The 14,810-nt window shown below is 43.3% G+C and overlaps 1 protein-coding gene and 1 long non-coding RNA gene across 3 annotated transcripts in view; one reads left to right on the forward strand and one right to left on the reverse strand.

Moving 5' to 3' along the window:
* LOC122438061 overlaps positions 1–11,181 on the forward strand; it is an 11,982-nt gene extending 801 nt beyond the window's left edge. The window contains exon 2 of the long non-coding RNA XR_006268437.1: positions 11,079–11,181. This is a non-coding gene — a long non-coding RNA (uncharacterized LOC122438061). The remainder of the gene's footprint in view (positions 1–11,078) is intronic.
* Positions 1–14,810, reverse strand: part of ABCA13 (ATP binding cassette subfamily A member 13) — a 417,355-nt gene that overhangs the window by 172,972 nt on the left and 229,573 nt on the right. The window contains exon 45 of one of the 2 annotated variants that reach the window (XM_043462544.1): positions 14,550–14,578. The exons of the other annotated variant lie outside the window; for it this stretch is intronic. Coding sequence (XP_043318479.1) covers positions 14,550–14,578 — 29 coding nt within the window. The remainder of the gene's footprint in view (positions 1–14,549; positions 14,579–14,810) is intronic. 2 annotated transcript variants of the gene reach the window in all.

The following is a 14,810-nucleotide window of genomic DNA, read 5'->3' on the forward strand; positions in this document are numbered from 1 at the left end:
AAAAAAAAAAAAAAAAAAAAAAAAAAAAAAAAAAAAAAAAAAGAAAGGAAGGAAAGTGGGCAACAGGGGTGGGAAAGAGAGAAAAAGAGAAAAGAGAGGAAATTGAAAAAAGAATGCGGAAAAAATATAAAAGGAAACTTTCATGACACATTGTTGGCTTATTAATATGACATAAAACCCAAAATACCTTAACTTCTTAAATGTTAAACATGGTAATATAAAAATATGTAAAATGTAAAACAACATAAGTTACTGTAACTTTTGTTAACTATTCTTTTATAAAGCAAATGTAATATTAAGTTGAATTCTTTAAAAAGCTAACAAATAGAATCTATTTTATCTAAACTGTTTTGAAAATAATTTCACAACTCTATTTTACCCAATATTTATAGCACTTTACCTGTTCGTTTCTTGTAATAACCATACTATTTTCTTAGACATGATTTTTCTTTAAAAAAAGAAAAAAATACGTGATAGAATAATTTTCTACATGACAAGCCACTGAACGTTCCAGTTTCTGTACAGGTATATTTCCTTGATTTGGTTCTTTAAAAAGCACTATGACTGGTGAAAAGATGTTCAACATCGTTAAATGTTAGACAAACGCAAATCAAAATTACAATTACACCCGTCAGAAGGGCCATCATCAAGAAGTCTACAAACAATAAATGCTGGAGAGGGTGTGGAGACAAGGGAACCCTCCCACATTGCTTGTGGGAACGAAACTGGTTCCCATACTATGGAGAACAGTATGGAGGTTCCTTTAAAAACTAAGAATAGAGCTACCATATGACCAGCAATCCCACTCCTGGACATATATGCAGAGAAACGCACAGTATGAAAGGCTTCATGCACACCAATATTCTCTGCACTATTTACAATAGCCAGGACGTGAAAGCAACCTAAATGTCCCTCAACAGAGGAATAGATAAAGATGTGGTACATACAGTGGGATATTACTCAGTCATAAAAAAGGATGAAACAATGCCAACTGCAGCAACGTGGATGGACCCAGAGGCCGTGAAGTGAAGTAAGTCGGACAAAGAGGAACACTGTATGAAGTCACTTACATGCGGAATCTAACATATGAAACAAATGAAGTTATTAACGAAACTGAAACAGACTCGGACATGGAGATCAGACTTTTGGTTGCCAAGGGGTGGGGGGTGAGGGAGGGAAGGAGTGGGAGCCTGGGAACAGCGGACGCAAGCTGTTAGATGTAGGATGGACGAACAACAAGGCTCTACCGTATAGCACAGGGGACTACATTCACTCTCCTGGGATAAACCATAATGGAAAACAACATGAGAAAGAATGTACATATCTGTGTAACTGAGTCACCGTGCTGTCCAGGAGAAACTTTCGCAACACTGTAAATCAACTGTACTTTAGTAAAATTTAAAACCACCACCATGACTGTGATAACCAAAAGGTTAAAAGAATCAAATTAGCATTTTATTTTGGCATAGGGTCACCCCTTACACCTAGCCATATTTTTTTTTAAATAATGTAAAGGTTGCTGAAAACCCTTTGTTTAAACCTACCTTGAAAAAACAAGTGACTTGACCTCAGAGAACCAGGGTGCCTCCCGGCTCTGCCACGAGCTACAAACACCAACTGGGCGAGTCACAAGCTCAGGATGTGGGTTTTGTCCTAAGTGCACCAAAGTCAGGTCCTCCAGAAGCACCTAAAGGGCCTCACTCTTGGGTGTTCAAACCTGAGCCCCCTCCAGAGTTCCAACACATGATTAGGAAAGAGGACTGGGGACACTTTCCACTGCATCCCCATCTCGACCTCAGCCCTGGCCCTCATCTTGGGCACTGTTCTGCATGGGCTGGATGGATGAAGGGATGGGTGGACAGTGACCAGATGCTGGATCCAGTGTCCCCATCTATTTCTAACTCACTGGGCTGTGGCTCCCCCACTGCCAACCAGGCCCTTCTCCCTCCTTGAGAAACCACCCCTGTGCATTTCCCCAGGCCCCGTACCTTCTTGGTTGTCAAAGTCATGCCTAGTGCACCTCATGTAAAGCTGTCCTCAAGCCACCAGCGGTGGCTCCATCTCAATCTGACTTTAATCAACATAAACAACAACGCTGAAACCGGTGACAAAGCAGGACACGACTCTGCGGTGTTCAGATACCCCAAGGGAGCTGCAACCATCAGGGCGGAGGAAACCCAGGTACCAGTTCAGGATGCCCAACTCAATCTCCACCCACTCCAGCAAGGGGGAGTGTGTGGAGGAGGCGGGAAGCATCCAGGGCACATCTCTCCTCAGATTCCTGAAGACTGACGGGCCCCCAAAGGTGCCCAGAGCTCTCCTGTTTGATTTACCCAAGTTGGTCCATCATGACTTTTGAGGCAATGACTACACTTCAGAGAAGTAAAACACATTCTCCATCAGATATTTCACAAGATGAGATTCCAGTTCAGGAAGTTCAGGAAATGAGGATGGTAACTATTCATCACCAAGCTTCCCAGGTGGCGCCTGTGATAAAGAATCCACCTGCCAATGGAGGAGACTCAAGAGACGTGGGTTCACTCCCTTAGTCAGGAGAACTCCCTGGCGTAGAAAATGGCAACCCACTCCAATATTCTTGGCTGGGAAATCCCACGGACAGAGGAGCCTGGCGGCCTACAGTCCACAGGGTCGCAATGGGTCAGACACGACTGAGCGCACTTATCACCAGCCTCGGGAGCTTGCTCTGGCAGTTCTGATCTGCATGCCAGCTCCACACACTTTCCCTGCTTCCTGAGTCCCCTGTGACCAACGCTGCTGCTTTCTGGCACCTGCCACCAGCATTTATCCCACCTAAGTCTATTTCAATCCCATTTTTATTTTGGCAGACTGTTTTCCGCAAAGCACCCCGCCAGTAGCTCTCTGCTGATTTTAGCGAACTTGGCACACAGACCTTCTCTGGCAGGTGTAAGCAGCAGCAGACACAAACCCCCCCACCTCTTACAGAGAAGGCAGCATTTGAAGTTTGAGGAAATGTGGACAAAGAAGAGAAGAAAGCTCCGCATCTAATGTCAAGGCCAAGCCCCAGGAGACACACAGAATCTGCAACAGCTCAATGAAGAGGCGGAGAATACTGGCCTCCCGGTAGGACGGGAGTCAACAGGATGATCTCAAAAACCACAGGAGAGGCCGCAGAGCCTTCCGATTACTCACCGCTGAAACTGCTTCCCGTCATCACAAAAGCAGTAATTACAGACGAAGCACAGAGTATTAAACCAAGGGGGAAGAAAGAAGTTTAGGTAAAGTGATGCCGGCAACCAGAGTTATCAGAGTATCAATGCAATCTCATATCTCACAAGGCCGGCAGGGGGTGGAAATACGGCTTCTTTAAGAAAAGGAACAGCAAAGCCTTACAGGGGGAAAACACTTGTTTCCTATATTCACTATTAGATGGATTTATGAAGTTTCACATCAAGTTTGCTTTAAACAGATTCTTAAAGGGTGCTTTTATAGCAGTAACCACAGACCACCTAAATCAAAGGAAACTGGGGTGCATGCTTAAAAAAGCAAATGTCAAAATTTGTGGAAAGTGAAAGTCGCATCCAACTCTTTGCAACCCCATGGACTGTATAGTCCATGGAATTCACCAGGCCAGAATACTGGAGTGGGTAGCCTTTCCCTTCTCCAGAGGATCTTTCCAACCCAGGGATTGAACCCAGGTCTCCCACATTGCAGGCAGATTCTTTACCAGCTGAGTCACAAAGGAAGCCCAAGAATACTGGAGTGGGTAGCCTATCCATTCTCCAGGGGATCTTCCCAACCCAGGAATCGAACTGGGATCTCCTGCATTGCAGGCAGATTCTTTACCAACTTAGCTATCAGGGAAGCCCAAAATTTGTGGAACTCAGGTGTAAAAATCTGCCACTTTACCTGCTTTATATATATAAAATACCTGCTTTATATATATATAATATATAATATATAAATATAATATATATTATGTAAATATACAATATGTATAAATATATCATATAAATATATAAATTTATACAATATATAAATTATATAATATATATTATAAAATATATAATATAAATATATTATATATATATAATAAATATAATATATATAAACAAAATATATATAATAAATAAAATATATATAAAATAGCCAACCTAACACATACAAGGTGATTGCCTTTGTGGTTTTGATTTGCATTTTCCTGATGGTTAGTGATTTTGAGACTTGCTTCATTTAACTGTTGTCCATCTGTATGTCTCCTCTGGAAATAGTACAGGTCCTCTGCCCGTTTTTAAATCAAGTTACCTGTTTCTTTGTTACTGACTGCGGGAGTTCCTTATGTGTTTTGGAGATTAACCTCTAACAGGTACATAGTTTGCAAATATTTTCTTTCATTCTGCAGGCTGCCTTTTCATTCTGTTGTTTCCTTGGCTGTGTAGAAACTTTTGGCAAGAATGTGGAAAAGTCAGAACCCTGTACACATGTTTTATATATACATATTTATAATGGAATATTATTTAGCAATAAAAATGAGAAACAACTGGACCAGCCGAAGCTGGGATGTGCTCAGAGACGCAGGGAGGGGAGGGGTCTTGGGGGCAGGAGAAGGGCCAGGGTGAAGGTCCCAGGGGCCAGACAGAGCCCCATCAGCTCAAGAAATGGAAGGGACCCGGGCTGGCTGCAGCACAGACACCGGGAGGCAGCCCCAGCTATGGATCAACCAGGTCTGTGGGCAGAATCTGGGTGCCAAAAAACGGAAAACTTTGAGTAGGAAATTTGTAATCAAATACTTCAATGCCTCTGGCTACAGTGGGGGGTGGATGGGTGGGATTTGGAGGGAGTGTCATGTAAACCAAGCGGAGAGAGATGATGTCCTCTGAAGGGTGGAAGACTGACAGGTGGGAATCACGAGCTGGGCTGGACCACACGGAGAGGAAGGGGCTGAGAGGCTCCTGGATGGAGCTGCCAGCAGGTGGTCACAGCCCCAGCTTGTGGGGGGGCGGCGGTCACCAGAGATTCCTCAAGAGCTACAGCGACCAGCAGCACAGACACTGCCCCCGCCGGCCAGGAAGAGACAGCCGTGGGCAGAGTGGTGCTCAGAGAGGAGTGCAAAGAGGAGAGGCCGGGCTTCTGGAGCAGGGCGTGGAGCCTGTGGACGTACGATATCACCAAGTTCCAGGAAAGAGGGTTTCGTGCACAGAGTCAGGGCTGAACGCTGCTCATCAGTCAGGAGTGACGCTTTCAGAGCGAGCAGCGGCCACTGGGGAATCAGAGCAAATCCTGGGTGAGTGGTGCGGGCACAGCGGGGGGATATGAGGGCATCTCATCGTCCGTGTGTGGGGGGAGCCCTGCAAGGAGCTGGGAGGCGGGCAGGTCTGCGATGGGCAGGGGCTTTGGAGAAAGGTTCTGCTGTCATGCGCCACTTGGTTTCCCAAAGGAAGCCACGCTTCCCTTACAGAGCCACGAGCCTCTGTAAGTCCTGATGGGAGAGACTTGGGAGATGGGAGACTGAAAGACAGAGGAAAGGACTTCTGCTCAGAAGGTGGCAGGCTCCTGTCCTGGGCAGAGGACCTGTGCTCACCAAGGAAGGGGGACCCTCTCTCCTGGGAGGAGACAAGGGAAGAAGGGGTGGAGCAGGCAGGGGCAGTGGCTGGGGGCAGAGGTCCGCGCTCTCTGTGGCAGAGAAGGCGAGGGGGAGGCCAGAGCCACAGGAGGGCCGAACTTCCAGCGCTGAATTCTCACCGGACCGTGGGAGCCCAGGGAGGCGAGCTGGACGGCCAAGAGTCCGTCACGGAGCATCCACACCCCCTGCCGCCACTGCACAGCCCAGAGGCGTTCCGGAGCCTCTCGGAAGAAAGTGAACGTGGTGCAAGTGAGTAAAGAGAACTCAGCCTGGTCAAACCTGTGAAGGACTGGACGTTGCAGGGATGTGCCCACTCAGGAGAGACGAGAGGCCTGGGTGCAGAGGCTGCCCACCATGCCCTGGGGTCAGCGGGTTCAGGCACGCAGAAGGTCACGGTCACCAAGGCTGCGGCTGAGCTGCGGGGCTGGACCCTGCAACCCCACCTTCGTGTCCCGTGTGAAGAGCACAGCAAGGAGACACCTCGCGCTGTTCGGCTGCACCGGTTGCTCTGAAGGCCTTTCAAAGAAGGCAGTCCTGGTGGGTTCAGCTACAGAAATGTGTAGCCTGGCCTCGAGACTGGAGGTCCAGGATCGGGGGCCAGCAGGGCTGCTGTCTGCCCCTGAGGCCTCCCTCCCAGGCCAGTGGATGGGGTCCTCACACGGCTCCTCCCAGTCGGGCATGCTCCCTGCTGTCCCTTTATGTCCAAACCTCCTTCCCTAAGGAGACGGGTCACACGGGCTTAGTACCCATTCCTGTAACCTCGCTTAACGCACCTATGGACACCTTATCTTTGACAAAGGAGGCAAGACTATACAATGGAGAAAAGACAACCTCTTTAACAAGTGGTGCTGGGAAAACTGGTCAACCACCTGTAAAAGAATGAAACTAGAACACTTTCTAACACCATACACACACACACACAAAAAAAAAAAAAAAAAAACTCAAAATGGATTAAAGATCTAACATAAAACCAGAAACTACAAAACTCCTACAGGAAAACATAGGCAAAACACTCTCCAACATAAATCACAGCAGGATCCTCTATGACCCACCTCCCAGAGTAATGGAAATAAAAGCAAAAATAAACAAATGGGACCTAATGAAACTTAAAAGCTTTTGCACTACAAAGGAAACTATAAGTAAGGTAAAAAAGCCTTCAGAATGGGAGAAAATAATAGCAAACGAAGCAAATGACAAAGAATTAATCTCAAAAATATATAAGCAACTCCTGCAGAGTAATTCCAGAAAAACAAACGACCCAATCAAAAAATGGGCCAGAGAACTAAACAGACATTTCTCCAAAGAAGACATACAGATGGCTAACAAACACATGAAAAGATGCTCAACATCACTCATTATCAGAGAAATGCAAATCAGAACCACAATAAGGTACCATTACACGCCGGTCAGGATGGCTGCTATCCAAAAGTCTACAAGCAATAAATGCTGGAGAGGGTGTGGAGAAAAGGGAACCCTCTTACACTGTTGGTGGGAATGCAAACTAGTACAGCCACTATGGAGAACAGTGTGGAGATTCCTTAAAAAACTGGAAATAAAATTGCCATTTGACTCAGCAATCCCACTGCTGGGCATACACACTGAGGCAAACAGAAATGAAAGAGACACATACACCCCAATATTCATCGCAGCACTGTTTATAACAGCTAGGACATGATAGCAACCTAGATGTCCATCGGCAGACAAATGGATAAGAAAGCCATGGTACATATACACAATGGAATACTACTCTGCCATTAAAAAGAATACATCTGAATCAGTTCTAATGAGGTGGATGAAACTGGAGCCTATTATACAGAGTGAAGTAAGTCAGAAAGAAAAACACCAATAAAGTAAACTAACACATATATATGGAATTTAGAAAGACGGTAATGATGACCCTATATGCAAGACAGCATAAGAGATACTGATGTAAAGAACAGACTTTTGGACTCTGTGGGAGAAGGCAAGGGTGGGATGATTTGAGAGAATAGCATTAAAACATGTATATTATCATATGTGAAGGCGAGGGGGAGGCCAGAGCCACAGGAGGGCGGATCACCAGTCCAGATTGGATGCATGAGTCAAGTGCTCGGGCCTGGTGCACTGGGATGACCCAGAGGGATGGGATGGGGAGGGAGGTGGGAGGGGGGTTCAGGATGGGGAACACTTGTACACCCATGGCTGACTCATATCAATGTATGGCAAAACCCACTACAATATTGTAAAGTAATTAGCCTCCAATTAAAATAAATAATTTTTTAAAAAAAAGAAACTGCATTCCAAAAAAAAATGATTTTTTAAAGACCCTGCCTCCAAACACACTCACCTGCTGAGGTGCTGGAACCAGTGCTTTAACAGACAGCATTGAGTTCCTGTGCCTCAGACAATAAAGAATATGCCTGCAATGTGGGAGACCTGGGTTCAATCCTTGGGTCAGGAAGCTCCCCTGGGGGAGAGCATGGCAACCCATTCCAGGATTCTTGCCTGGAGAATCCCATGGACAGAGGAGCCTGGTAGGCTACAGTCCATAGAGTCACAAAGAGCTGGACACAACTGAGCGACTAACACTTTCACTTTCTTCCATCATTCATCATTCAGTCCCCAACACCAATGCCCTGCTAGAAAGCAGCAGAAAGAGCCAACAGACTTGAAACTTGTGATTCTAAGTAGAATTGCCCAACTATTCCACCCAACCAGTGGACTCAAGGTGTGTGGCCTGGAGCAGCAGCATTGCCTGGGAGCTCATCAGAAATGCAGGTCCTTGGCCCCCGTCCTAAACAACTGAACTGGGAATCTGGGGGTGAAGCTCAGGGCTCAATATCTTAAGAAATTCTCTGGGTCAGCATTTTGATGTACGCTCAGTAAATTTTTCAGGAAGTCAACTAGTGAATCCAGTTCTCTAGGTATACATCAAGTATTATAATAAACATAGGTATATTAGATCTTGGAAAAGCCTTTGCAAAAAACAAAGGCTCCAAAGAGCCTGAAACAGCAGGCCGTGCGCCTGGACGGGTGTTTCCTGCTGGACCCGCTGAGGACGGGCAGGCAGGCAGGGTAACTGTAACCTCGGCCTCCTCACCCAGACAGGTGGGAGGGCCTGCCTCCAGGCTGGCTGCGAGCATGCCGCGGGGACATGCTCAGTGCGTGTCACGGCGTCTGATGCCCGCCGGGTGCCTCTGTGTGGGGGCAGTGCCCACGCCTGCCTCACCACAGGACTCGGGCTTCACAACTGGGGCTCCAGGGATTAAGTCTATATTCTGTATTTTATTCTGCCTTCATCAAGCTCTCAGAGAAATAAGAACTGAGTTACTGGAGGCTGTTTCTGAAGACACAGGGTGTATAGAAAGAAGGGGCACCTGCGGGGGGTGCCCCCAGGCTCAGGAAGCCAAGACAACAGTAAGTTTCCACGGCATTCGTAGGAAGAGGAACCTTTCTGTAAGTGGAAATCATGTTTCCCTAATGTGGATCACGCAAACAAACAAAAATAGACAAACATAGTAACTAAAGCATTTTACCCAGAAGACATGACAACACACAGTCTCTGAAATCCTGATCTAGCTTTCTGATAAAATTACTTCCAGGAAGTAGCATAAATTTTATTTAGGTACAGGCCTCATGCTGAGCTGAACAGGAGGATTTTGCAGAATATGATAAAATTGGTAAATGTAGGCAATCTGGTACCAAACTTGTTTTAATGCATCTTGGACTCACTTCTTTTTTAGTAATGAAACACTTAAATAGATTTTCAAATGATGTATTTTCCAGTTCCATAATTTGTAATTTCAATGATAAATAAGATTACATTTTTATATCATATTTTACAATGGTAATGGAAAACACTATAATTTTTCTTTCCTCAGGATTCTCTTTAAATTTAAAATATAACTCTTTTTCAAGTAACATTAGCTTTTTTGCATGTCTATTTCTAACATATTTACATGGATTTTCATAATGTTCCCCAAATTCAGAACATGGATCAAAAGAGACATATAGCCAGAATGAAGAGGATATATATGTAGGCAATACATTTTCAGTGTAAATTATCTTAAATTCTCAACAATGACAAAATGTTTATGAGAGCATAATCATATTTTCTTTAAATCTGTGCATATATATAAAAGTCATTTAACTAATGTAACACAAAAAAGTGAAGACTCAGAAATTAAACATTTAGGCAACATTCTAGTACTGAAAAGAGAAAATAATGCCTATGTTCAGCTAAAATAAAAATTTTATATGAAACAGAGACAAGTTATGATATGTACAGTGGAATATTAACACACAGAAGTTACACAGGCAATAACACAGATGAATCTCAGAGATAAAACATAGAGGAAAAAACACATAATTTTGTGCATATTGTATTATTCCACTCATATGAAGTTAAGAAAACAGGCAAAACTACTTGAAAGTCACAGCGCTACTGTCAGAGGAAAGGTCTGCCCTGGTGAGGACATGAGGGCCAGCCAAGGCCAGCCTGGGTGATGACTGCACGGGCGCGCACCATGGGACGTTCACCCAACTGCGCGCCTAAGAACTGTGCCATTCATGGTAAGACACATGCAGTTTCTGCTAGCAAAAACACATGTAAAATACTATTTTTAAAATTAATGGTTCATGGGAAAAGTAAACAATTACAGGATTACGGAACAGATTCAAATCACTATAAATACGAAGAGAGGCCCAAATTAACTAGCAACATGGAAATAAGCTCGGCAGTTACAATATAAGTCTAAAGGAACCCAAAGGCTGACCCTTTGTAAAGGGTTACAGGCCTTTTCCCTTGACTGTAGGGACAGACCTTGAATGTAATAGCTGTCACTCCTACACTCAGACTACACAGCAGCAGAAGTAACAATTTCACATGTTTAATTAAGATTGCCGTTAAAAAGTCAAAACAGAGATTTTCCTGTTGAGTCTGAAGAAGAAACGCACGTGCTGTGTGAGAGCCACATGTAAGACCCGAGGGTGACCCGCAGGACCGAGAGCAGACCCACCGGCTGCCGGCCAGCCCCGGTGGAGCCCAGTCCTACGAGCACAGAGACCCGACTTCCACCCACAAGCTGAGAAAGGCTGGGAGAGGAGCCACACAAGCAGGGTTCCAGACAAGAAAGCAGAGCAGATGGCACCTCTGCGTCAGCCGTGGGAGGCTCCAGACTTCTGACCTACAGAGACCGGGAGATAAGAAGTGATATTCTGCACACAAATATGATGTAAAAACCAGCAATTGTAAGCAGAGGAGACTACAAGTGTAGGATATTGGAAATGCCTTTGAAACTAAAAGATCAGTAACTTAAAGCACTCTTGTGTGTATATATAGCCTGCTATATCAAAACCTTATGGCAACTGCAAACTGAAAATCTCCAACATACATGCGTGCACGCACGCGCGCACACACACACACACACACAAAGCAATCCAAAGACAACACTAAAATTAGGCATCAGATCACAAGAGAACAAAACAGAAAGGGAAGAAAAAAGACCTACAAAAACAAACCCAAAGCAATTAACAAAATGTCAGTAAGAACATACATATTGATACATACCTTAAATGTAAATGGGTTAAATGCTACAACCAAAAGACACAGACTGATTGAATGGATACAAAAACAAGACCCATATATATGCTGTCTATAAGAAACCCACTTCAGATCTAGGGACACGTAGAGACTGAAAGGGAGGAAATGGAAATCAAAAGAAAGGTGCAGTAGCAATTCTCACATCAGACAAAGCAGACTAAAATACTCTTACAAGAGCCAAAGAAAGACACTACATAATGATCAATGAATCAATCCAGGAAGTTATAACAACTGTAAATACATATGTACCCAACACAGGACATCTCAATATATAAGACATATACTAACAGGTACAAAGCGAGAAATAGACAATAACACAATAATAGTAGAGGACTTTAACACGCCACTTGAATCAATGGACAGATCACCCAGACAGAAAATCAATAAGGAAACACAGGCCTTAAATGACACATTAGACCAGATGACTTAATTAATACTTATAGAACATCCATCAAAAGCAGCAGAACACACATTCTTATCAAGTGCCCATGGAGCCTTCTCCAGGACTGACCCCCATGCTGGGTGACAAGCTGAGCCTTGGTAATTTTAAGAAAACTGAAATCATCCAGCATCCTTTCCAACCACAACACCATGAAATCAGAAATCAACCATAAGGAAAAAAATCTATTAAAAAACACAAACATGTAGAGGTGAAACAATGTGCTACTGAACAACCAAAGAATCACTAAAAGAAAATCAAAAAGGAAATCAAAAAGTATCTAGAGACACACAAAAACGAAAGCACAATGATCCAAAACCTACGGGATGCAGTAAAAGCAGTTCTAAGAGGGAGGCTCACAGCGATCCAATCTTACCTCAGGAAGCAAGAAAAATCAAAAATAAACAGCCTAACCTTATGCCTGAGGAAACTAGAGAGAAAAGGACAAACAAAACCTAAAGTCAGTAGAGGGAAAGAAATCAAAAAGATCAGAGTGGAAATAAGTGAAACAGAAATGAAGAAAACAATAGGAAAGATCAATGAAACTAAAAGCTAGCTCTCTGAAAAGATAAACAACACTGGTAAACCTCAGGCTAGACTCATCAAGAAAAAAGGGAAGAGGGCTCAAGTCAACAAAATTAGAAACAGAAGAGGAGGAGTTATGGGCAGTCCAGTGGTTAAGACTCTGCACTTCGAATGCAGGGGACGTGGGTTTAATCCTGATTGGGGAACTAAGATCCCATGTACCACACGGTACAGGCAAAAAAAAGTTATATGGACAGAAACACAAAGGACCAGAAGAAGCTATTATAAGCATCTATATGCCAACAAAATGGACATGAAAGAAATGGACAAATTCTTAGAAAGTACAATCTCCCAAGACTGAACCAGGAAGAAACAGAAAATATGAACAGACTAATCACAAGGAATAAAACTGAAACTGTGATTTTAAAACTCCCAACAAACAAAAGCCCAGGACCAAATGACTTCACAGGTAAATTCTATCAAACATTTAGAGAACTGTTAACACCTATCCTTTTAAAACAATTCCAAAAAGTTGCAGAGGGAGGAACACTCCCACATTCTATGAGACCACCATCACCCTGATGGCATGATTCAGACAAAGACGACACAAAAGAAGAAAATTACAGGCGAATACCACTGACGGACATAGATTCAAAATCCTTAGCAAAATACAACCAAACCAAATCCAACAACACGTTAAAAGGATCACACACCATGATTAAGAGAGATTTATCCCAGGGATGCAACGATTTTTCAACACCTGCAAATCAGTATGATACACCACACTAACAAACTGAAGAATAAAACCATATGATCTCACAGAACTAGACCGAAAGAATTTCACAATTTGTATGGAAATAGCAAAAACCTCGAATAGCAAAGTAATCGAAAAAGAAAGAATGAACTGGAGGAATCACTCTCGCCTACTTCAGACTCTACTACAAAGCCACAAGTCATCAAGAATGTGGTGGTATACTGGCAAAGACAGAAATATAGGTTACCAAAATCGAACAGCAATAGAAGCCCAGATAATCCACGCACCTACTGAGACACCGTGTTATCTTCGACAAAGGAGGCAAGAACATACAATGGAAAAAAGAAAACCTCTTTAACAAGTGGTGCTGGGAAAACTGGTCAACCACTTGTAAAAGAATGAAACTAGAACACTTTCTAACACCATACACAAAAATAAACTCAAAATGGATTAAAGATCTAAATGTAAGACCAGAAACTATAAACTCCTAGAGGAGAACATAGGCAAAACACTCTCCGACATAAATCACAGCAAGATCCTCTATGACCCACCTCCCAGAATATTGGAAATAAAAGCAAAACTAAACAAATGGGACCTAATGAAACTTAAAAGCTTTTGCACTACAAAGGAAACTATAAATAAGGTGAAAAGACAGCCCTCAGATTGGGAGAAAATAATAGCAAATGAAGAAACAAAGGATTAATCTCAAAAATATACAAGCAACTCCTGCAGCTCAATTCCAGAAAAATAAATGACCCAATCAAAAAATGGGCCAAAGAACTAAACAGACATTTCTCCAAAGAAGACATACAGATGGCTAACAAACACATGAAAAGATGCTCAACATCACTTATTATTAGAGAAATGCAAATCAAAACCACAATGAGGTACCATTACACGCCAGTCAGGATGGCTGCTATCCAAAAGTCTACAAGCAATAAATGCTGGAGAGGGTGTGGAGAAAAGGGAACCCCCTTACACTGTTGGTGGGAATGCAAACTAGTACAGCCGCTATGGAGAACAGTGTGGAGATTTCTTAAAAAAACTGGAAATAGAACTGCCATATGACCCAGCAATCCCACTTCTGGGCATACACACTGAGGAAACCAGATCTGAAAGAGACACAATGCCCCCAAGTTCATTCGCAGCACTGTTTATAATAAGCCAGGGACATGGAGCAACCTAGATGCCCATGCAGCAGATGATGGAAAGGAAGCGTGGTAACCATATACACCATGGAATTTACTCACCTCAAAAAGAATTCATTTGAACCAGTTCTAATGAGATGGATGAAGCTGGAGCCCATTATACAGAGTGAAGTAAGCCAGAAAGATAAAGAACATTACAGCATACTAACACATATATATGGAATTTAGAAAGGTGATAACGATAACCCTATATGCAAAACAGAAAAAGAGACACAGAAATACAGAACAGACTTTTGAACTTTGTGGGAGAATGTGAGGGTGGGATATTTCAAAGAACAGCATGTATACTATCTATGGTGAAACAGATCACCAGCCCAGGTGGGATGCAGGAGACAAGTGCTCCGGCCTGGTGCACTGGGAAGCCCAGAGGAATCGGGTGGAGAGGAGATGGAGGGGGGATCGGGATGGGGAATAAGTGTAAATCTATGGCTGATTCATATCAATGTATGACAAAACCCACTGAAATGTTGTGAAGTAATTAGCCTCCAACTAATAAAAAAATTAAAAAAAAAAAACAAAAAACCATATGATCACCTCAACAGTTGCATAAAAACCTTTTGACAAAATTAAATATTCCTTTATGATTTTTTTAAAAAATCTCCAGAAAGTAAGGCATAGAGGGAACCTCAGTTCAATTCAGTTCAGTCGCTCAGTCGTGTTCAAGACTGCAACCCCATGAACTGCAGCACGCCAGGCCTCCC

The sequence above is a fragment of the Cervus canadensis genome, chromosome 3 (assembly GCF_019320065.1).
Source record: "Cervus canadensis isolate Bull #8, Minnesota chromosome 3, ASM1932006v1, whole genome shotgun sequence".
Lineage (NCBI taxonomy): Eukaryota > Metazoa > Chordata > Mammalia > Artiodactyla > Cervidae > Cervus > Cervus canadensis.